The following is a 25,361-nucleotide window of genomic DNA, read 5'->3' on the forward strand; positions in this document are numbered from 1 at the left end:
CGCATCATTCGGTACGTTTACATGCAAAGTTTAATCGAGCCAAGGCCGTAGTCCGACTAAGACAGGCAATCGGACAACTTTCAGAGTCTGAGTAAACATGTGGAGAAGAAAATTGATTTCTTGGCTGTGTACGTCTGACTCCACGACCGTAGGTGGCGCTGTAGCCCACTAGCCATAAGTGCTGATTTCATTTCCCGTTGACTTTTGCATGACAGCATCGTGATACAAATCAGATCTAGCATAGCTCTCGTTGTTGCCGTGCTTGTTTTGGTGCATGTGCAGAACGCAGAGTCCAACTCCAGTCCGACTAAGCGTACACATGCAGGAGTAATCGGACTACCAAACGCATTATCTAGGTATGTTAGTCTGACTAAAGCCCAATTTATACTCCTGCTAACCCAAGTGCTCTGAGTAGGTTACACAAAGTCCTCTGCGTCGACGGAGAGCCTGTCGGGGAGCACAACCACCTTGCGCAGCGACCCCTACTGATCGTGAGGGAAATTGCAGCGCGTATCCGTCCACCACGCATAAGTGTGAAGGCTTGAGTGGTCTCCGTGGTTACGCAGTCGTATAACGCATTACGCAGTCGGAGAAGTATAATGTGGCCTTAAGCCTAACTTGTTTACATGACAATAAAAAAACAAATTAATGTCTTAGTCTGACTAAAATCAGTAAACACACTGACTCTTTGTTTAACACTACACACACGTTTGTGTGTGTGTGTGTAGAGATTAAGAATGAAAGAAAATAACTGATCACTTCAGAACAACCAGTGCTCCACAGTCCATGACAGGAATTTGTAAATCACACGGGGTAATAACCCCCACAAATACCACGGGTTGAACTGCGGTGGGAAAACACAACAACTGTTTTTCCTCCAAACCACATGAAAAGGATCCCAACTATTAGAATGTTAAGCTCTGCTGGTCAAGAAAGCCTCTTTGAATCTTTTGAATCACCAAAGAGGAAAATGAGTCCAGCTGAAAACGTGAAGGAAACCGAGCAGCTGCCATTTGTCGGTCTGGTTCATACTAAAAATATCCTCGCGCTGCCGTCTCTATCACTTTCAATTACAGCCGACGACATCTTTGAGAAAATCTTTTACCGGCGATGGTTTAATGGAGCAGGTCAAGACTGGTTCGCACAAGATAAACATTTTGCTAAGCCTTTGGTAATAGAAGTGGACGTTTGGACGCCGACAGAGAAAAGGAAATAAAAGTACTACCATTTTTGGTGCAGCATAGAAGTTCTTACACCCGGTTTAAATCACTCAGATCAAAACACTCCTGTGTTTGGTTTGGAAGCTCAGGAGTGCACGAATATTACATTTGAACAAATGTGACATTAAAAAACATGGTGAACTCACACAGTGCTGATGAAGCTCCACACAACTCACGTGTAACTTGGTTTATGGAACCTATGAAAGAAAATGATCACAATGACAAACTCTAACAGATGAAAATTAATATTATGATACAAAAAACTTGAGATCTATCACGGATAATAATAGCGAAAAGTGCCGGTCAACAGAAAACGAAAGAGCCAAACTCACTCTCATTGTCTAAAAAATGTGAATTTATCGACGAAACCGCACCCAAACTGTGCCCAACGCTGGAAGCGACATCTTTAAAAATTCAGAAATATAAATGAAACAAAGATTTTAGCTCCGAAACCATCACCCGATGACAAGACGGACATCAACACAACACTGTGCTGGTAAAGTGATATGGCGGCAAACAGGTAAGAGTAGAACTTCAACTGCAAAAAAGCAGTTTGACAGGATAAATATTCATTGTACCCTTTAAGGGTGTGAAGAAAGAGCTGTTAGGTAGTTATCATATAAGACAGCAGCAGAATGGCCTCCTAGTAAGGTCATAAAGTAGCTTTTCAAACAAATCCGTTCTAATCTCTGTGCCTGATCCACTGAAAACCACGGTTCACATGATTGCGTTAGCCCTGAACCCACTCCTGCACTGACCGTTAACGTGGTGGTGCAGTATTTAAAGTGTACAGCGAAGAAAAGTCACCTTACACTGGCTAATGTAAAGACATTCAAGCAAATAATGCAGCTCCTAAGCATTCTCATATGTGAATATAGTTCCCCGCCTCGTGCATACTTTCTGTGTGGAGTATATATTATTCCAGAGGGCCGTTGGGGAGAAGGGTTACAGCCTGGAATGTTCGCCATTTCCCCACAGGAAGTTAAGCATGAAGTCTACCGTTACCCCACACCCAGATCTCTCCATCACATCAGCAGTTTGCCCGCTTCTGAAATCTGAAACAAAAGTCAAGAGGTATGCACGCTTTCACATTAGGACACACACACACACAAACACAATTAACGTAATTTGTCCCATTTATTTTAAGACACTTCATCTTTGATACGTCTTACAGTTTGTACAAAATATCACATGACATTACAAAAATAGTGAACGCTTATTTATTTTTTTAATAAAAGTGTAATGAAGCCGTCTACAGCGAGAGCTTTGCTTTTAAACTTAACATTCACAAGTTGTCAGCTCGACTGGATGTTCGTCTGCCAAGATTTGTCTCTTTAAAGCAGCATGTTTGACGTTTACACAGGTCTCGACACAAAGTCATAGTGGGTATTTTTATATTCTCCAAAAGGACGCACTGTATGTACATAAAGACGTATGGGAGCATGCAGAATGTTCTGATTCTGTATAAAAAAGGACAGACTAGTTATCCTATCAAGGTCTGTTAAAACTTTCAGTCAGTGGTTTTCAGGATAATTTTTTGCTTAAAATCAACTACATCAATATCATGCATTACAATGAGCACGACGACTCTTTAAAGCTTCAATGTTAGGATTTTTGTCTGTAATACTTTACAAGGCTTTATGAGCTAAAAACAAACAAACAAAAATATTGTACCCGACCGCTGTCCTAGTCCCCGTCTTACTTTGAAAGTATATAAATGTTGATATAACAGACATTATATCACAGGATTTCTCAGTGTTGTGAATAATCATATTGATTGGTAACAGTAAAAAAATACATGTAGAGTCGATGCTGCTTTTTTCTTTTTTTAACCACAGTGTTCCAGTCTCGAGTTACACGTGTCTGTTGGAGCAGGTGCCTGGTCTCTGGTTGGACAGAGAGGCAATAAACACGGAAATATATAGACATGACATTAATACACACTGGCACACACACACACACAGAAAGGCCTCACCCAAATATACACACACACAGACATAGCTGATGCTCCCACTCTCTCTCTCTCACACACACACACACACACACACACACACACACACACACACACACACACTCTCACCTAACACTTGTGAGCACCCGCCTGGTACATATAACACAGTCATTTTCATTAAATGGCTCAGTGGGGGCTCGTCCTATCCAGCAGAAAGAGGCCCACGTCCAACATTTAAACCCTCACTGCACTTTCCACCGACTGTAACTCATGTGCACCTTTTAAGGAACACGTTATGGACGCAATAAAAGCTTACAAAAAAAAAGAAAAGGCGTACGAAGCTTTCCGAAAGCTTCGCTTCAGGATCGTTCAAGTGGTGACACAACAGTACTGAGTTTAACTACAATAGTGCTATAACATATACACGTACGTTTAATACTTTCGTTTGTATTAAAACCAAACTTAAAGAATATCCTTCCTAAAATCAAGGAATTTGTTGGGTGTGTTTTTTTTTTCTTGGCACGAACTGCATTTGTCACACAGTGAGTGAGTGAGTGGCAGGAATACGAGTATAGCTCCCATGCTGATTGCAGCCGAGGGCTTCGTTTACAGCTGCCATTTCTTGGTGCTGTTCCATTTCAGACCTTCATCCATGGAAAGGCCTTTACAGAGAAGAATCTATTGGCAGATTTCTTTGACAAACAGGAGAGGAGGGACAAATATCACAGGATCTCTCTCTCTTTTCCACATTAAAATGTCTGGTGAGACGAAGGAAAAAGAGCACACTGCAACTGGCTTGATTGTTTTTTTTTTTGTTTCCCCAGTAGCCTCGTCTTGTCCTTTGAGATGTTCAACATTCCATATTTGTCTGCACTATCCAGATTGTTGGGGTTCATCTTATCCAGTATGGACCAGTGGCTTTAGTAGTGATTTGAATGGCACAGGTCAGGGTTTTGATAGTCAATCAGCAGCAATCTCTATGCCATGATGAGATGGTTGCTTCGTTCTCTGATATCTGCTGGAGAAACCAGATCTTTCTTCACTGGAGTTGGCAGTTGGGTGGAACGCCTTCCTTTCTGCTTAAACAAGTCTGATACAAAGAAAACCTGGGGGTGGGGAGGCAAATAAACAATAATCAAAAACACTTCCATGAAAATCTCCATAAATACAATGTCCTGTTAAATTTTTTTCTGGGTATCTTTTCTGTACAAATATAATATGGAGTTCCACAAGGTACTGTACTTGGCCCTTTTGTTTTCCATGCAGACTCAATTAATTATCATTTGTAAATTAATAACTTTCAAAAAAAACTTTGTCAAAAAGTTTATTTTTGGAATTCAGTAGCTGTTTAAACGAGGTTCCCACACCTTGGATGACAACGAATTCAATGACTCTCCAGGACCAATTTCTTCAAATTCAAGGACCGAATGTAATGAGAAGATGGGTGGATTTTATGGATTTGCAGCACGCTCTGCACTTGCAGCCAAGTGATTGTCCTTGGGATCTTGGTAAAAACCATGTCTGTAATTTTTTTTTGGCAAGTTGGAGATCTTTGAGAATTTGCATTTCCAGGCATCACGTAATTTGCGCTCTCTTGCTGAATGTTACTTGTTCATTGTTTGCTTTCAATCGCAGGTCAACGGCAGAGACTCAACACGTTTGTTCTCCTAAGTCCTTGTAAGCACACATCAAGCAATGCAAATTCACCAACTTTCAAGGACCTTTGGGAACCCTGTTTGAAGCTAATTAGATAAACGCACTTAGAACTTAGATTAAATATATACATGTAGTAATGGTGATACTCGTACAAAGTAAGAATCTTTATTCAATTGGAACACTAGGAAATAACATTTGCCTGAGATTTACACACGATGACGCTCAAATTCATAAATCCGATCTAAATCAGTCAACAAAAACGTCTACTTCCTCACAGGCATCACTCACTATGCAGTAGGCCACCAGGGCTCCCTGTATAAAACCTGCCAGAACATCAGTGGGGTGGTGCTTGTGATCAGAGACACGGGACAACCCAGTGTAGAAAGACATCATGATAAGAGTGAACTGGGTCAGAGGGCGCAGCAGGCGGGCGCCGTGCCAAGTGAAGCGAGACTGCAGGTAAAACTGTTAAAAAAAAGACACAATTGTGATTTCATATAGTATGTATTCTTTCTGCATTCATGTTTAAAAAAAAAAGAAGAAAGAAAGAAAACTCACCACCAGGTATAGCATAGTGTACATTGAGAATGACGCATGTCCCGAAAAGAAAGACTTCCTGAAGGACACAGAACAATCAGCATTTTAAGATGTATAATCTGTCAACAACAGATAAATTTGAACAAATCTTGAAAAATACTTTTTTCTGTACCTGGCTTCTTGAACTTTGTTCTCTGGTCCCTGACACTGGTAGTCAGTGATATAACCCAGTGAGCAGTTGATAGTGGAGAAGTCAGGTTTGCACACGTCAAGGAAGTGCGGGCGCATGCGGCCCACGGACACTTTGGCGATGTCGGTGAACGACTGACTGATGGCGCAGCCAAAGATGAACACCCCGACCTGCTTATAGAGAGCGGAGACATAGGGGTTCCCCACAAAAGACTTGGAGCCCTCGTTCAGAAAGTAGATCCTGTAGCTTTCTCCAATGATGATCTGAAAGGACAATGAACGTGTCGGTGAAAACCATGGTTCAGCTCCAGTGGAAAACAATACAATTATTCCTCAGAGTGTTCAGTGAGAAGGTGTGAGTGAGCAAAAACTTTGTGAAAAAACAGGACAATGCTTGTCCCTGTCAGCTTGTGAGTATTAGACTGTTATTCAATTTTATTATTCAATATTCTTTGAGGTGGCATAACAAACTTTTTAAACTACAGTTACAGTTCCACCTGCTCTACAGTTCCCGACCTTTGACTCAGGAGTAGGAACTGTGGAGCATGTGCAGAGCTCCAACTCCCAACCACATCGTCTGGATGAGTTAGTCCAAGTTTGAGACATTTCAATTTTAGATAGAGACTGGAGACCTGTCCAGGGTGTACGCAGGGCCATTTGAAGGAATTCGGGGGCCCTAAGCAAAATGGACAACGGCTTCCTGATGCATAATTCCGCTTCATGATGACTGCCGAGGTTTTGCATTTTGCCGGCAGCAGAGATCACGAACCTGGCTGGCTGCTGTCAGTGACTACTGAGAGGGGCCCCCTTGAGGGGGATCCCGATAACAGCGTCATTGCACTTTACTGCATTGACTATCAAAGGGGTGCTCGCACAGTTTGTCGTTGCATTTTATTCATAACCAGTTGTTGTCTTGGGGCCCCAGGCCAACTCGGGGCCCCAAGCAATTGATTGGTGTACGCAGCCCTCATGTGAAGGATACAGCGGTAAAAGATGAATGAATGAAGTGGACTAACACGTTCACATGTATTTCAAAAGGTCCCCATTTAGTCTGACTAAGACAATTATACGTTTCATGTAAATGTACTGTAGAGGGAGGAGATTCATGAACAAACCCTCAAGCTATTGTTCATTTCAGAGGGACAGAATTAAGCCCTTGCATCAAAAAGTCTGTGATTCTGTGGGGATGGACATTTGAAACCAGGTCATACTGAGCTCTGTTGTTCAAAGTGGAGAATACCCACATTGTTGTCCTGGATATTATTATAATGGTTCAAAAAGAACGCTTTAAAGTGGTTAAAAGTACATTCTTTATCGTTTAAATGTGTTGATCTCAGTCGTTCTACTTCTGGGAGGCAACGTTTAATTGTCCACTGTGTATAGTTTTCTCTAAGTGTGTAAATAAACCACTATCTAAAACCGACGATTGACGGGTAAGTCGCACTTAGGGGGAGATGGATTGCCATAACTCGCAACAGCTGTTGAAGCTCAGAAAATGCCTTCCCAAGCCCTCTTCTCCCATGGCTCTCACAAAAAAAACAAAAGTAGTGGAGAGAAATGGCGAAGAGAGAGAGATTTACAGGGAGAGAGTGGAGGGATGGAGGGCACACTGACAGAGGGGGAGGACAGAAAGCAAAACAAAGGAAAAAAAAGGAGGAATGCAAAAAGAAGGAGAAGAGGAAGGTAAGAGGAGGAATGAGGTCTGGGGTGGGAGTTGGGGAGGCACTGCTGGTTCTAATCAGCAGAAGCGCTGAGCTAGGCAACGTGTCTGATTTTGGTGGCCAGACTCCACCAGGGCGCATGTCGGGGGCACGTTTGTTTTTCACTGCTCCAACTCCCTCTAAAACATCTCAGATTTCACAAGGAGGATGTCTGGCTGTTTTCATGTTAGAATCTTGGTTTCATCAGACATTCTTGCGAGGGGTCCTGGAAGTGCCGTTCTTGGAAACATTCTCTGCAGAGGAATAGCCCTAAGTTCAGTTTTAACAAGCTGATAGAGTGTGTCGTTTCCACCATCCAGGCCTTTGGAGCCAGCACGATACAGTCCAGCTGCTTCCATGGGAGAAAAAAAAAGAAAAGATCTGGTTTCCTTGTGTGAAATATTTAACTATGTGAATGACCAATGAAGTGGCATTGTAGGGTTATGTCACTGATAATCCAGACATAATAATGAGGGCTAGACGCTGACTTGCAGAGTATGTCAAAAGTTTAGTGTTTCCAAAATGACACCATGGTGTTTTTCTTTCTTCTTCTAAAAAAAGAAAAAAAATCTGCATACATAAATGATGTGACTTTGTTTTTCTCAGGTCTATTCAGGGAGAATTAAGTACTAAATGACATAATGTTGTTGTTTTTTTGGTTCTGAAAACACCAAAGTTGGCAGAACACTCTAGGGGGCATGCTGGATTGAATAGACACATTTTGCCAAGGGGGGGGGGGTGGAAATGAGATATTTGGCCAAGTCTTCTTGTTTGGGGCCTTCACCACAATTCCACCCCACCAATTACAGGATTTTAACCGAACAACCATTGCGTCAACCATAATTACATGGGGCCAGGACTCCTTCTCACCATGAAAACCCATGTGGCCCTGAGTCCATAGAGGAGAGCGTAGATGGAGAGGCACTGCCATGAGGCAAAGTGCAAGGTCCCAACAGCGAGTCTGCTAGGTGACAACTGCATGTTACAGCAGCGTCGAGTCAAACCACAGAGTACCGCGGACGTTTGGTAAGGATTTTAAGTGAGATTACGACATTGTACATGTACCTGGATTCTTCCTTGGATAATTCATTGCCAACACATTATTTTATTAAGTTAGCAGAGCAGTGTGTAGCTGACTTCATTGTTAGAGTTCCTAACATTGCTTAAGTGATTGCTACATGGTGCATGCTCTGGCGTGTGCAACATTGTTAAGTGAACCCTAGCCGACAAAAACACTGGAAATTGGGAAACCAGTCTTATACGAGAGCTCTGTTCGGATTATGCAAATATTTAATTTATTTCAAATATTCCAGGACCTTCGATTGGCCAGTGTTTGTGTTGTAGCTTGGAAAGTTGAACAGATCTCAATCTCAACTTCTGCTGAAGGCAGCACGAGCAGAGCGAAGCAGCGAGCCCACAATGCCAATCAAGGCAGTGCAATGCGTGACACAGCCCCATTCTAACTAAATAAGCAGATTTTCAGTTGCAGCACAAACTGTGCAAGTATGAGTGCTCAGTTAGAAAGAATCCCAAAAAACAGGAGTGCCTGTTGGGTTGGCAGTTTAGTATTCTCAAAGGCTGGGGTTGGGTTCTGAGAGAAAAATGGGGTGCAAACCCCCCACTACTCAGAGGAGCGCGCTTTTAAGAAGAATGTATTTAAAATAACAAGACTTTAGTTTGAAAGAAGAGATTTTGGACACATCCATTTTCTCCCAGAATATTTAACACCAAGAAACAATTCAACACTTCACTTTCTCAGTTGTCTTTAGCGCCTTTTAAATTGCTGCTAAAACGTGTTATTGTCATACTACGCTGATCATGGTTTTTACCTTTTACACAGACATAGATTTGGCTCTGTAACTACCTCCCCACTGTTGGCATAAATGCCCCCCACTCTGTTTATAACCAATTTGCAAGGTGGGATGAAGGTGCAGCAATCTCTTCACAAACAGTTAGTTTAAAAATGTGTTTTATGGTGTATTGTGTTTACCTTAAACCCCAAAGAGAAAAACCTTGAACAAATGTTGGCTTGGTTATCTAGAATGTGCTGAAGCCAATCACAGGGGCTGATAACACAGGTAGCTAAAGGGAGTTGAACATGAATGCAGTCATAGTGAGAATGGTTTGAGCAAGGATTGTCAGGATTATAAAAGATTCAACACCTGAAAAAAAATCTCTAAAAAGGATTACAGTATATGTGTGTACAATATTATACTTGTTGACAATCTTATAATTGTCATATAAAACCCTTCTGGAAATTACTTCAGTGCACTCAACATAACATAACACGGTTAGTATCACATTTATGAAGGTGTCAGCGTGTGCTGCTTGTAACAGTGAAGGCTGCTGAAACAGCAAAAAGAAGTGATGATGGCATTAGTGATCAAAGTGAGGTGACTTACAGACAGGATGGTGATTAGAATGCCAGCAGCACTAAGCACACCGTCGCTAATGGTGTCTCCATTTTTGGCCGGGTACTTGATGGACTCATCATCGCAGTAAAACCCTCTACGGTAAGGCTGAACAGCGCTGGTCTCAATGACCAAGAAAGGCAGGCCGGCTAGTGTGAAGAAGCAGTGAGCAGCACAGAGAGAGAGTGGAGGAGGTGGGGATGGGGTGTGAGAGAGATGGAGAAAGAGAGAGATGGAGGTGCTGGGTTAATAACACGCAAATTACAGAGGTCGCAGGTACAAACAGGAGGCAACAGGAGAACATCTGGGACTGGCTCAATCCATTTTGTGGCTGTTTTCTGTGACTAACCAAGAAATAATGATTGCCTTTTTGTTCAGGATTCACCGTTAATGGGTCATCTGGAACATTCTTTGGGTGTAATTAAGGGCCAAATCTGCATTTTGTTTACCATTTCAATCTGTTAGCTTCTGATCATGTATGCTTTACTGCCTCTAAAGGCTGTAGAATCAAAAGTGGAAGACATTTTTAAGTATAAAAGGAACCGCTATATTTAGCGTACAATCATTCACAGTAGACTTTGGAGCCATGAGCTCACAACAATCAGGGTTGGAAAAAAAAATGGTTGGCAGTAATGTAGAGCATACATGATTTACAGCTAATGAGGTATAAAATGCATGCATCACTGATGGTGAGTCAGATTCCGACAAAGCAATCATATCATTTGAGATGTCTCGAGCCAACCACTGGATGAACTGAGAGTGTCTCAGCATATGCTCTCCGTTTTCTCTTGCTGCACCACAACAGGACTTACTGAGGCCACGGGCACAGTGACGCCCACAGCTGTGAGCACGGTGTTGGACACTGTGCTGCTCTTATAGGGAAACTTGATGCTGTTGTCATTGCAGAAGAATCCTCTCTGGTAAGGTGGGAAGGCAGATTTGTGCAAAAACCCAGCAACAAGTAGCACTGCATGGTTGGACAAATACATAATGAGCGCAGGTCAGACAGCTCTTATTTACCAAAATCAGTCAGTAGACACATTATCAACAGGAAGATAAACACAAAAGCACAGAAAGTCACAGAAGAACCTGTAAACAAACAGATTTAAATACTCCCAAGAGACACTGATGCTGTCCAAAATTGAGCTAAGAAAAACAAAATGCAGTCGGTTGATATGAATCAAAACTACAATCAGGCCATGATAGTTCTAGGTTTGGATGTTTCATGTTCCAAACAGATATCATTGCTGCTAACAGACATAAAAAACACAATTGCTTTCAAAATATACCTTTCCTGTCTACTCTTTCAAGTGCGTTTAAAAAAAAAAGGCTCACTAAGACGCCTTACGGGTTTGGGTGTCTGATCAGTTTAAAGTGTTTCACCACTTAAAGTGGCAAAAAGATCTCATTCATCTCCAACAACAAACTGAGTGGGTGTAGATGAAACTCCTGCCAGAAAGGACAGCTTATTTTCCCCCCATTTACTAACAGCTTCAGTGGATGACTTTGAAATTGGAGCATGGACGACGTGGTACCCAGGAGATGCTTCAAATGTCTGGCAGAATTTGGAAAACACACATTTAAACCCCTTCAAAGCATTTTTTTGACTGATGTTGGGGCTTTTAAGTCACCTTTTAAATAATTCTGCCAATACAAAGAAAAGCAAACATCAGCGCTCACGGCTTCCCGAATTCTCTCTAATTCTCTTCCCCCGTCTGGCCGTCTCAAAAGGCTGAGAAGCATTGGGGTGTAGAGGTCAGCAGTGCTGAGCCTTGCTGAAGGCAGGATGGTGGCGGGGGTGGGCATGATTTCTCAAACCACATGTCAACACAGGCTTCAGTTGATGTCGAGTCCCTCAACACACACACACACACACGCACACCTGACTGGTCTTTGAAGGTCCAGCTGGGTTGAGCTCAGATTACAAATACAGCTCTGCTGTTTGATGGGAACTCCAGAACACTGGCCTTCACTCCACATTTAGCAGAATTCACATTATCTTTCTTAAAACAAATAGAAAGCCAGAGCTACAATTGGCCTCAAAGCAACTCCGGAGGCAAAAGTGAAAGCTTCGTGTGATTCGTAGTTCTGTAAAAATATACTCATTGTCTAATTGTTTAGACTGCTTTGGCTGGCTGAGAACAGAAACACAATGGCCTCACAGGGGATAAAACATGTTAACCTCTCAGTGCTGACCTCTAAACACATTTAGACCAAATACAAACCACAAGGCCAGAGGGTGACAAAGAGAGAGAGTGAAAATGAACAAATGAAATTAAGTGTCCACAATCTCACCGATCCCACACAAGGTCAAGAACATCAATCGTGGATTGAAAAGACTGAGGCAACACAATAAGACACTGTCAGTTCCCGTCTTCCAGTCACGCAGCTGGGTTTTTCTTCTCGTACCCCTCCTCTGACCCCATCCATCCGTGTAAATACTGCAGCATCAGCGTTGCGCACAGCATCTTGGGATTTTCCCCTCCTACCCCTTTTCCTGCCTTCCTGCTTCTAAACGCCGTCCTGCCAATGACAACACCAGTCAGCAAGCGAGGCTATGTCTTTCACATTAGCTCACCAGAAACAAACATAACGATGAGAGCGACTTTCTCTTGAGAGTTTTTGGTTTCTAATATAAACATCAGGTGCCTTCTATTAGGCTCTGCCACGAAGCTGTTTGCTTAATCAACTTGGGAGACACGACTAAAAATAAGCAAATAGTAAATGAGGAATGATGATGTCTTTTTCAGCACATCAAAATATGGAAAAAAAAACGTATTAAGACCTAACTGGCTGGAATTTCCTGCGCTCATCCACTTAGCCTTTATCCCAGTTCGGCTGCCGTTTGTGGAAACTAGAATCAATGTACAAGCCTCAGGCTGAATTAAAGCCCCACCATATTTTGAGGGCTTTTGCCAAAACACCAAGTGTGACTGTTAAAATAAACAGACACACATTTTCCACTTGTAGGGATCTCGCACTGTCTGGTGTAGAAATGTATACATGTCTGAGGTAGTTGTGGTGTATACACAGATGCAGTTGTTTTTACTCACAGGCGCCCACACACACAACCTTGCCCCCTGTCCGTCTGCCTGTCAGTCAGTCTTCTCTGAACTGCTGCAAAACTTAGTTCCTAGATCCTCTAAGGAAGAGAAGAACAGGTCTGCCGGCTTCATTTGCATTGAATTGAACTGCTGGAGGCTAAAATGTCTGCTTTAAAAAAAGAAATATATTATTCATACTTCTTTAGGAGGAGCAGCTATTGCACACAAGGTAATTTAAAGTTCACATTAAGCACATCTGCTCTGCCTCAACCCAGATGATTTATAAATGTACATAAAATCATGCACCACAGTACAAGACACATGTATATACAGATACTTCTAAAATATGGAAGTATATACCATGTATCTGCACACTTAAGCTTCACAACAGGAGCAGAACATGTAGAATCAACTCCAACTTAACTGGATTACCTTAAAACCACATAGAAAATATTGGACAATTATATTAACATGTCCTACATGAGATAAGTTACATACAATATGCCAGTGACTCCCCAGTATTATTTTAAAATGTCCGATTCAGCGGTTTCACACAGTTCTAACAAGATCCATATTAACAAACTTGAACAACAATTGTAAAAGATTAACAACCTATTTTATAGTGCTGAGTGAGGGGGAAAAATAACAGGAAAACACCACATAAGATGATTAACAAGTAAATATAAAAGCCACCTGCTGTGGATTAGTGTACTGAACCTGATCACCCCAACAGCGTTTGGCGCAAGTAGCCCTGGTGCTTTGCTCTGCATTATCCATCAGAGTTCGGTTTCAGTCACCGTCGAATCAGGGTGACTACCACTGAAGAAAATTTCTATCTGGCATTGAAGGTCTAGGTTAGCTGGATGACAGAAAGTGGAGATGGTTCATGTGCACAAGAAAGCTGCAGAGATTTCCCTGGACACAGCAATACTGTAATCACCAAGTGAAGGAGTGCCAATTACAAGCACTGGCCCACCATTTCCTCCCTGTGGTCATTCTCTTTAAAACTACATCTTTTATCAGAAAAACGCAGCTGGTTTATAAACAAGAATTTACCCTCCGGAGAGTCTGAAACCAAATATAGATTGTCAAAACGCCAGTGTGGACCTAAGACTATTGCTTTTCCAATGCAGTTTCACCAATTTCACTTCCAAGATGAACCTTGCTGTCTGCCCGTTTACCATTGTCACCTGGCACATGTTTCAAAGAACAATATCTTGTTGTTTGTTGGTAAAGAAAATAAATGAGTTTCAGCTATGGGCCTTTCATAAGAGTTCAAACTTCAGTGCGAAAGAAAAATAATTCACCTGCAATAACAACTTTAAGTCAATGTATGCAGCTGCTGAACATCACAGAAACTCAACTTAACACACACACATACATACAGGTTTGACCTTTTCAACACTTCCCTTAATTACTCCACACACACGCCAACACACTAAAACATATTATGCCAGATGTTGAGATCAGAAGAATTCCTGCTGGTGTGGAATGCGAGCCATTCTGGAAAATATAACAAGGAGTCATCGCAGCAGAGGTTTACAGTACAGGTGAGGGTGGAGACCAAGGAAATGTCTCCCTCCAGGGATAATTCATCAATTAGCTTCCCCTTCTCAGTATTTTTTGGCAGGAACACCGTCTTTAAGCCAAGCTTATGCTTTATTAATAACAGCTAAATGCTGGGCAACAGTTTGGGCACAACTTGTGGAGATCGTGTTCAGCATTTGGCTAACAAATGGTCTATGTATATAGCACTTCTCTAGTCTGGATGACCAGTCCAGGTGTGCTACACTTATGTCTTTGCTTTTCATCCATACATAAATAAGGTACATCTACTGTATATGCAGCGCTTTATCCATCACCTGTGATGGACTGACCTGTCCAGGGTGCGACCCCGCCTTTTGCATGTCAGCTGGGATTGGCTGCAGAGCCCCCATGTGGAGGATAAAGCAAAAGACAAATGAACGAATGAATGAATGATGATACCCATTCACACGCTGTCCACACAGCCGCCAGCAATTTGGGGTTAAGCGTCTTGCCAAGGGACACATCGGCATGTAGACTATCGGAGCAAGGAACTGAATCCCAAACCTCCAGTTGGAAGACAACCATTTCACCACTAAACCACAACCACACATTATGTGTGTTTAAATATCATAACTAGCTTTAAATTAATGTATTAATAGTTAAAACTTACATTTTCAAACAATGTGTTGTTTTTTTAGCTTAGTTTTTTTTTTTTTAAAAGCTAGCCTGATGCTTTGCTAACATTTTATGGCAAAATGCTTATCGTCTTATTAATATAACACTATACACAAAATGATATATTTTAATGTCACAAATAAGAAAAATAAACACATTAATAACAAAAGCATAAACGGAAACTGACAAAGACATACTTTTGTGAAAGTACATAGTAGTACAGTGGTCGTAGTAGATGTAGTAGTAAAGACTAGTTTAACAACTTGAACACAACTTTTCACAATATGGTGTCAATATTTTGTACATTTACCATTATATAACTGAGTAAATGGATATATTGTCTTAATAATGCTGTAAAATCATATAAATGTTTATACGGAATACATAATACAGTGCACCTTGCCTGTAATGAGAGTAAAGTTAGGCGGAGTGATATGATGAAAGGTAATAAGGTGCTAATATAACTGTTAACGTTGACTAAAATTGTCCTCGTGAATTCCCGTAACTCTGCGACACAGAGATATAATAATTACAGTGACAACCACGTTATAGTTAATATTAGAAAAAGCCAGGTCAACACAATGTTGAATAAAACAAGCGTAAATAATAAACAGAAGCCACAGCAGTGTAATGACTCACCTAAGAAGAGGCAGAAGAGATCCACTCCCACCAGTAACTTTCTCCTGCGGTGGTCTTTGCAGTTGTTGTTGTTCAGTGAACTCCCGCCGTTCCTCGTCTCAGCCATTGTTTTCTCATATATCAAACAGCGTTGCATTTAAAACGTCTGGTGTGCGATTCAAATGCTACAAAAAACGAGAGAAGGAACTAAAAAAAAAAAAATGTTAGTACACGCTATCGCAGAGGTGCTACGTTCACGTTGTTCATTAGCTACAACAATAAAGCGGCTGTGCAGCGGATCTATCGTGCACCTCTGTCTCGTTACTCTAATCTAAAGTTTACTTTGCAAGCACACGCATCGTCTCCGCTGACTCTAAACTTCTAACCATCCTCTAACTCCTCTACATGGAGGTAGAGGCTGGGGAGTCTTTCCCAGAAAGCCCCTCCTCCAGTTTACAGAGTCCTCCCTTTTCAATTAATGCCATATGCAGCCAGGCTCCTTCACACAAGCTGATTCCCACACTCACCTCTCACAATAATCACTGCAACTCCGCTGCGGCAGCAATAACAAAGGGGGGATTCCACAAAACACAAACTAACCCGATAAAAAGGGACTTTTTCCAGAGTCTGAGGCACAAAGTTCTGTGTTTTTCCCCCATTTCATGTTTTTCCTGGACAAACAGTCGAGTCTTTCCCCAAAAGAAAACCCCACATTAGTTGGTCGTTTTCCTGTCTGATACACACTGTGATACATGGAAACCCTGTGCAGTTTGTGAACATTCACCAAAAGCAACAAAACGGCCTGAAAAGATTGCCGAAAAGTAACATTTGGGCAACGTCCTGGGAACCAAATGTGCAACCAAAAACATATGTCAGGGGAACATTAGGAAAACTTTTCCACAGTCAAAAGGTAACTTTCCCAGAACATTCAGGTAATCAAAAACTTTTAGATGGGGAAGGACTTCGGTACTAGCCACAGGAGAGGTGTTTGGAGTCACCAAATAAATCAACTGAACTTATTAAAGCTTCTTACTTAAGATTTAAATTAGTTGTAATTGCTGTTACACAAATGGTCGTAAAAATTGTGGCAAACTTAATTAGCTCTAGTCATGATTTATGTTGTTCACTGGGTCATGATAGTTTGCCATCCCTTTAAAAAACTGGATCCCTGTATAAAAGGTTTGGGAAACACTAGTTTATAGGTTATGTCTTGACAAAACAAACATCCATACATCTATAATTTGGCTTCAGTGACTGCATCATGACGGTAAACATCAGTTTCTCCAAACACAATAAACTGAATAGCATTTTTAGCAATAACTGTTTACATGGAAAGTCATCTTGAGAAAACCGTCTGACTACGACACTGCCGTGAAATCTGTGTTTTTTTTGTTGACGATTAAGGTCGAACTCTGTAGAAGCAATAATTAGATTAAGATGTAGATATGTTCACATTTTAATCAGATTATAGCATCCCATTACATTTTCATAGCAGTGAGTGTGATTTAGAGGTGATTCATAATCAGACCGTGCTCTGTAGTTAACAGGAATATAAATGGAATTTTATTATTTTTAGATTATTGGTGTAGAACGCGTTCAATGTCATGAAAAACATAAATCTGTGACCAATATTTATTATATGTAACACTTCAACCAAAGACAATCCAAACAAACCTGAGCAACAAGTGAACAGTTAATATTGTGATTGCTCTTTGATTTAAATGTGTGCACCATTTGCTATGTTTAAAAAGGAACTTTAAGGAAAAGAAAAAGTGCAGAACATAAGGTGAAAATGCACCAATAAGCATGACAAGGTTGACAAAAAGGTGACATTTGGATTGTAACACAGTCACAACAACAGCTCCATTAATCATTCATGATTGTGTTTTCTTTTCTCCACTGTAGAGAGTAAAAAAAAACATGTTGAAATATGTGGCAATTCTCAGTGGCATTCGCATCTCTTTCACACTGTCAAATCCCAAAAGGTAAACCAACCGCTCAGTTGAAATTGTTCAGATCGACATTCCTGGCTGTAGCTGATGGCGTAATCAGAAGATGTCGGCGTATAGTGGAGGAGGAGGAACGAACTCCAGCTCTGTGAAGTCGACCTCCTGTTCACTGTCGTTCAAAACAGAACAGGACAGTTTGTGGTGAGAGAGGCCTTCAGTGATGGGTGCTCTTCTGTGGCAAAATCTCAGAGTTCTCAACTTATAGAGATCAAAGAGCGCCACGCTTCATTTGCTGATAAGAAAGAAAGAAACTCAACACTTACGGATATGGGGGCTCTTCAACGTCACTCAAGAAATCTGAATGAAGACAAGACGGAAAAAGGTAACATTAACTCCTCACTACCGTCTCTGCAAAATGTCAGACACCATGTCTCCAGGTCACTTCAAACTGATAAAGCCCCACGTAGTTTATTTTCCATGGCAGACAAGACGCCAGCCTGTGGTTAGACCGTAGTGTCCTCAAAGTGATGTGAGAGTGCTTTCCTCTCAGCTCCACCACCAGTATCAGTAAGTGTGACAGAAGTGCTGACAAATGTGCAGTCATGGAAATAATTTAGGTCTGTAAACTTACTTGGGGGTTCAGCGCTTTAAAACAGGACAGAAAGGATGACATATTAAAATAAATAAACAAACAGGTTTTCTATTGATGACAGCATTTGTGAATGTAAGATGACAAACTAAAATGTCATGCTGTGAAGAAGAGAACACTTTACTTTGTGGGTGTGGGTGCTCCTTCAGCAACTTCAACAAATTCATCTTTGCCGTGTTGAAAAAAGATGGCTAGTTTCTGCAGGGCTTCATGCCTGGTCCTGAAAGAAAGAAAGAAAAATAATAAGGTAAACGGAAGAACGACCACATTTCATTCCATGAATAAACTGTTATTTTTCATGCAACAATTACAGATTTCAGCTTCTCGAATGAAACGATCTTCCCTCACTTTATTAGGTACACCTGTTCCACTGCTTGTTAAGACACATATTTATTCAGCTAATGAAAAGGCAGTAACTCTGCGGCATAGTTGTTGGTGCCGGAAGGGCTGGAGTGTTTCAGAAACTGCTGATGAACTGGGGGAAAATCCCAGTTTGTTTACAGAGAATAGTTTGGAAAAAATGAAAATACCCAGGACGCAACAGCAGAGGAGACCATATTGGTTTGAAATTAAAGAAACAACACTAACTCAAACGAGCACACAGATGATTCCTGAGCACACGACAACATTTAAGTAGATGGAAGAAAATCATAATTGGTGCCACTTTATTAGGTGTCTTGTGTACCTAATAAAGAGGACATTAAGTGTACTGAACATCAGCCATTTCAAAGTAGTTTGCCCTTAAATGAAATGATACCAGAAGTCATTGCAGACAAGGGTAAAGCAGATGACCTCATTAAACATTTCATTTAATTCACTTAAGGACAATTCAACACCTTTAGCCTCATTGTTAAGATGTAGACGTTTTAATGCAGAAATGTTACATATTATTGTTAATTATACGACGTTATCATGTTTGTTCAACTCCACTCAGTTAGTTAATCTTGAAAAACAAAAAAAATACAAATGCATACACACACCTAGAATAATATGAGCCAACAAGAAAAACCCGCAATGGCGTCCAGTTCAACACCTGGACTGTGGTGAGACTTACTGCGTGTGCAGGTCCTCCAGGTTGGCATCATTCAGAGTGTGCTGGGCGCCAACATGGCTACACACTAAGGAAAGGTTGGGGGTCGAGTTGCGGATAGATAGAGGGAGGAAGTGGGTAAAGAGCAGCAGAGAAAAAGTGCACATCAAAGGCATGTTACAGTGTTTCAGATGTCATTGTATAACAAACCAACCACACGCAGAGCTTGGATTTCCCATGAAACCACTACTTACACAGCTCACACATGGAGGAAGTCTGCTGGGGAAAACTACTACAAAACAAACAAAGAGAAAGAAAAGACGGTTTTAACCACAAAAAGAAAAAACCTTGTATCTTCAGAAGGAAAATTAAACTTGTCTAGTCTTACTGGCTTTCATTGGAGGGCGAGAGTGTCTCGTCTTCACAGGCCCACTCCTCACTGTCATCTGTGACTGCAGAAAAACAACTTGGTCTGATTAAACTCTGTGTGTGTGTGTGTGTGCGCTTGTTGATGATAGAGGTCTGGCAGTGCAGCACCAAGAATCCCTCAGCCTACATGGAATTCCCTTACAATCATAAAATAACACATTGCTGTCAGGCAGATGGCAACGAGCTACAATACTTTGGGCTGATTTCAAATCTGTGTGCGTGTTCTCAGTCAGTCAACAAGGCCATATATCACAGCAATGAGAGGAGCTCCGCCTTTAGCTCCACACAGCCTATTGACACTTACAGCTACTTGTTAGTACAGCGTGACTGGAGGATCTGCAAAACAAAGATACAAAAAAAGTTACTTATCATAGACACGAATTATGAAAAGATATATAAAGTCCATTTGTTTTCCTCCCGTGTACCTGCTCCCAATGCTGATGGTGTCTCCATCCACATTCCCTCCTCGTCCAGCTGCCTGAGCTTTCTTCCCCAGCTCCAGCATTTCCTTGATATTGAGCTCCACATTCATGACTGAAATGTAACCGTCTGCAAACAGAAACTAAAAACAATGAGATGCTAATAACATTGTGGAGTAAGTGTGAAAACAAGAGACTCATTTGTGAAACAAATTGGTCTCCTGTTGTGAAAACCGCTTGACAGCAACAACAAATGCATCTTTGTTTCATGTTTTAATTTATCACATTTTAATATTCACTAAAGATGTCATGTGTTTTTTTTTGGTTTTCTTTAAAGGTCAATTGCTTAACGTTTAGGAGAGTTACTTGGCAGACATTTATTTATTAGACATTTTATTAACCCTAAACATGTTTGTGTAAGTGAACATGTAGATGTTTTTATGATTTATGGGTTTTTTATGATTGTGCTGGGTAATTCTTCTATGATTCTGAAAACTGCATATTTGATTATTTTATGATGTTGTATAGTACGCATGGCCTCTGACTGTTGCCTTGTTGTACCTGTACATGTTTGTGACTGTGCTGCTGCTGAGATTTTACCATAGTTTACTGACACGTGCATTAAATGTCACCAGGTTATTACACACTTTAATAAGCGAGGACATGGGGGGGGGGGGACACTGCATGTCCGAACTCACATTTGTGGCTGACGTCTCGAGCTAACCATTTGCCTTTGGGGCAGTTGGTGGTGCGGATGATGCTGACCGTCTCACCGCTCTTCACAGGTAGGTCATTTTTGCGGACTTTACTGGCCACCGTCACCTTGGCGTGGTACAGAGGCTCCTCATCACCAGTCACCTGGATAGTGAAATAAACACACACACAAACAGGCTATTTATGTTCGTTTTGTGATTTTATTCACAGAAAACATTATAGCTTTGAACATTTTACTTACTTTTATTGAACATGACTGTGATACCATGACATATAAAGACTTTGTGATTTAAGGTAACTTTTAAGGTAATTTTTTAGACTTACCTTGAACTTCTTTTTCATTTCATTCTCCTTCTTCTCCCTGTCTTTTTGCTCCTTTTTCTCCTTCTCCAGTCGGTGTTTCTCTCTTTTCTTTTGCTCCTTCTGCTCCGCAGTGTTGGGGCTGTGGCGTTCCTTACTGAAAACAAACGTAAAAGCACATATATATATATTTTTAAATCATATTACATTTACCACCTGAGATGCAAATGAAACCACATGCAAGAAACCTTACCAAGTAAGAAATAAAAACAGATCAGTGACTGACAGCTGACATGTCTTACATACCTGTGGACATGATTATAGGCAGAATGAGCATGTTCTCCACTGGCCCTGTAGTTTGATTACCACAAAGAAAAAAAAAAAAAAATCAATGGCTGTCCCACATCTGTCAAAAATCTGTCAATAACACAATGCAGGACTTGTGTTAGACAAGAAAAACGGGACATACCACGGATTCCGTGGCCATACGTTATGACTCGCCTCCTCCTTCTAAAAATAAATGATTGTTAAAAGAGACAAGCACAGTCATTATGCCACAGAGTGTCTGAACGTAAACATAACAGTTTCTTTAATTACTGATTAAAAAGATAAACTCAATTAGATGTGTTACCGTAGGGTAGTTGTCAGCATATGGATCTGTAAAAAAACACACAAATGTAAATGCTGTAATTAAAATTTAAATTATGTCTGTCAGAGGTCTTATAATGAGAGGAAAAAAAATTAATACTTTCCGTACTCTTCACTCCAGCTTTACGTTTACGAGAGTTCTGGCCCAGGGTGAGTTTTTTGAGGTTTTCAACATCCTCGTAAACATTATCACACGTTTCATAGTAACTGTCCTGTTCATGAACACTGGAGGGGAAGAAATCAGTCAAAATTATGTTAGCACAACATGACGAAAATAAAAAGTTAGATACAGATACAGTAATGCTTACCATGGATGTGGCGGAATATTGTCATTGAATTCTGTGTGGTTACTAAGCTCAGTTTCATCGAAGACAGACTCGGCAGCTCCCAGATCATTCTCATCAGCTTGAGAGATAGAAAGAGGATCAACAACCACTTCCTCACTCTGAGACCACTGCTCTGCTACAGCAGGCTCTGGAAACTCTGGAAGGTTTATTGGTTCAGGGAAGCTGGCCGGATCGAGTGGTATTATGTTTCGACTGCCAATGTTCAGATCTTGGACGATAGACCTCAAACCAGGCTCTGCAGATTCACATACTGACAAATCAGACTGAGAAGCCTGTAAATCTGGAATCCCACAGTCAACTGGGACAGAAAGGTGAGTGCTGACAAGGTCTAAAGCCTCCAATTCCAGTGAAGCGATATCAACAGCTTCCCCCTCTGCTGTTTCCATCTCTGAATTGTCAAACTCTGGAAACTCTGGAGCACCCAGCACAGGATTGGGGATTGATGGGACTTCAGCTTCTGGCTCTTCAGGTGGTGCTTGGCTGCTAAGACCTGGCGATAACTCTATGAAAAGAAACAAATACATTTCCTTAAGTAGATGTGCATCCTGGCCACAAATAAGACTTTCTGTAAACTGCAGTAAAATCATTTATGTCCAGGTAAAATATGTTTCTTTTTGCCCTCATGGCTTCCAGCCAGTGGCCACAAAAAGGGAGAAGCAAAAGAAATCAGAAAAAGAAAAAGAGGATGAAAAGAAAGTTCACATAAAGTACCATGGACTGAGGGTAGATGGAACCGACTAAGATCTACTAATGGCGGTCTTGGGGGCTTTGCTGGCAGTGGTTCCAGCAACCTCAGGTCAGGTAGAGGTTTCTTTGGAGGAACAGATTGTGGAGGTTCAAAAGTCCTCACTGAGGGAAGTTCAGCTCGATCCCTGCCAAAGTGCTTAGCCAATGCAGACTCTAGCCAATGAGAGAAAACATATATTCCAAAAGCATTAAAAAAAAAGTTTGAACAAACAGTATTGCAGACAAAAATGTTTACTCTTGAGTAGTGTGACTTACTTCGTGCAGAGTTGTTGGCTTTGAAGAAAGGCCGAGCTGAAATACAAGCCAGGTGTGGAAGACAGACTGGTGGGGGTATGCGGAGTTCAGGCTCAGCACTTTCAATGTTCTTTGGTGGCAAAGGAAACGCCTTGTCTCTCGATGTGTAGTCGGGGGAACGCAGGCTCTTGGTTTTTGTGGATATCAACATCTGCCGGCGTGAGAACTTTTTCTTGGCTCTTTCCAAGGTGGTAATGATTCTGCTGTCAGAGTCGACACTCGTCTCTGAAGAAGGAGGGGTGATTGGCACATCTGGGCTGGAGGGGGGGCATTCAACAGTTGATTGGTCACTTTGGAGTGAAAAATCTTCTGTTTGTTTTTCCATTGTGGGCAACTCTCCAGGAGCACTAGAAGGTCTGACTTTCAAATCAGCATAAGTGGGCTCCTCTCCATTTTCTGTACCAACTTTTGATGCTTTGGCCAACTTGAAAGGGAGAAGCAAACCCTTCTTTTTGATTTTACTATGTGGAAGAACTTCTTTTCCTGGCTCCGAGTTCAGATGGTGGATCTTTCTGATGACTGGTGATTCTTTGTTCTGCTCTTTTGCAGGCAAGGCTGGAAGCACCAGAGGCATGTGTCGCTCTTTGAGAGACTGCTTTGCTATGTTGTCTCCATTAGAAATCGGGGGTAAGGGGAAAGTCTGCTGAAAGTGTGGTGGAAAAGAGATGGGTCGCTTGCCACCAGATCCCCGCAGCCTATCTCTGAATATCACCTGAGGAGCTACTGGTGTCTTGTTTTCTACAGCAACGCTCATATTAGTAACAACGGAGCTGCAGTGACCTCCAGGAGGTGGGACATGTTTGGGCTTCTCTGCAACTGCTGGTCGTTTGGTCTTGGATTGAGCCAAAAGGGCCTCTTCCTGAAACTTGGCCCTGAGAGCTTTGAAGTCTATTGACCCCTCCTGAAAGAAAAACAAGATTTACATTGATATTTTTACTAGAGCTATACGGGGTATAAAAAGCCTGGCTGGTCTTTCTAAAGAGAGAAATGATGGACAATTGAGAAAATATGATGCAAAAACTGTAATCAATACACTCCCTCTCCAGTCACTGCCAGAGAGATTGACATACTGACATCTATCTGCCACACCAAGGACCTGCACTGAATGATTGAGTATCATGTGGTGTAGTTAAAATTAATATTTACAAGGTCTGGAAATAATTTAAAAAGGGCCCCATACGTTCAGAAATGTTCCACCGACGTGAATATCTGATTTTCTCAACTTTTACTCAAAACATGATGTTAGATACGACCAGCAGAGACGAGATGAAACCCCACTTCTGCTGACAACATAATTTAGGGGCTGAAAACAAAATTACAAGAACACTTTTTTTCCATTCACTCCCCAATGTTATCTACTTGTGCAGTGCAGATGGATTTGATTTCACATAGCCTTCAACACAAAACAATGACGGTGAAAGTAATTTCTCTCCGAAACATCTCTTTCTAGAAAACTGCTGAGAAAAAGAAATAAAGAAATAAAATAATTGCCTTGAGTTTTTGTTTCTAACCAATACAAAAGACAATACAGGCTCTTACATGTGTCAGGCTGAAAAACTTGAGGGAAATATCTAACAGTGATAATGCTGACAGATATTATGACCATAAATTTAACAATAAATATAAGGGATACAAACTGTTTCTACTGTGTATGTGGTACATTTTATGACTGGCAAAGAACAAATAAAATACAACAATTACATTGCAGAATTCACAATGTGCTAAATGCACTGTTTTAAATGAATATTCCAATTTGAAGACATTGCATTGTTCAGCTGTAAATGTAAACTGTAATGTGAATATAAATATGTATATGGACAAGGTGTGTGAGTGCTTTAGGGAATTGTCTAACTGTTTTACAAGCAAATAATTAATCCTCCAAGTAGGAAAATGCAAATGCTTGCATGCTTTTAAAATGTGTGTGTGTGTTATTTTTTTTTTTTTTTGAAAGCCTGGGATAATAAAACCAAAACTATCAGCATGCTTAGCCAGACAGAAAATGTGTTAATTGGTTGGCTCTTAAATATGACAAAGGGAAAACCTCAAGAAAAAGTAAAACAAAGCCCATCAATTACATATGAGCTAGCATAAGGTATGAAAACAAGGTAGCTTTCCTCTAAAAACAGAAAAGTCACTCAGAAAACTCTTATGACTTCACCTCTTCCATTGTAGCTCGTCTTTGTTCATCACTGTTCGCGTCTGCACATCAGGAAAACTGTGTCCGCTTCGGCGACGCGACGTTTTTTGTCTATTTTGACAACTTCACACTGAGCTGGTGATGCTAGGCTAGCTGGTCAAGGAGGATGC

General features: G+C 41.1%; 1 protein-coding gene across 2 annotated transcripts; it reads right to left on the minus strand.

Annotated features, from left to right (window-relative positions):
- Positions 1-2,356: 2,356 nt before the first annotated feature.
- Positions 2,357-15,894, minus strand: LOC310927605 (phospholipid phosphatase 3-like). Of its 2 annotated transcripts, none has more exons than XM_083889938.1 (6): positions 15,550-15,894; positions 9,656-9,813; positions 5,537-5,817; positions 5,386-5,443; positions 5,116-5,292; positions 2,357-4,277 (listed from the first exon to the last, which is right to left on the minus strand). In XM_083889938.1, the coding sequence occupies exons 1-6, from the start codon at positions 15,683-15,685 to the stop codon at positions 4,149-4,151; spliced, it is 939 nt and encodes a 312-aa protein (XP_083746064.1). In that variant the 5' UTR covers positions 15,686-15,894; the 3' UTR covers positions 2,357-4,148. The 2 variants fall into 2 exon arrangements, with proteins under 2 accessions (XP_083746064.1, XP_083746065.1); XM_083889939.1 differs by lacking the exon at positions 9,656-9,813 and adding an exon at positions 10,477-10,631.
- Positions 15,895-25,361: the final 9,467 nt, after the last annotated feature.

The sequence above is a fragment of the Microchirus variegatus genome (assembly GCF_963457635.1).
Source record: "Microchirus variegatus genome assembly, chromosome: 5".
Classification (NCBI taxonomy): Eukaryota; Metazoa; Chordata; class Actinopteri; order Pleuronectiformes; family Soleidae; genus Microchirus; species Microchirus variegatus.

Coding starts and splice junctions, on each gene's coding strand:
- LOC310927605 (XM_083889938.1), bottom strand. CDS start 15,685: ATGCAACGCTGTTTGATATATGAGAAAACAATGGCTGAGACGAGGAAC. Junction 5,444..5,536: donor AACAAAGTTCAAGAAGCCAG/GTACAGAAAAAA, acceptor TGTGTCCTTCAG/GAAGTCTTTCTTTTCGGGAC. Junction 5,293..5,385: donor ACACTATGCTATACCTGGTG/GTGAGTTTTCTT, acceptor TTTTTTTAACAG/TTTTACCTGCAGTCTCGCTT.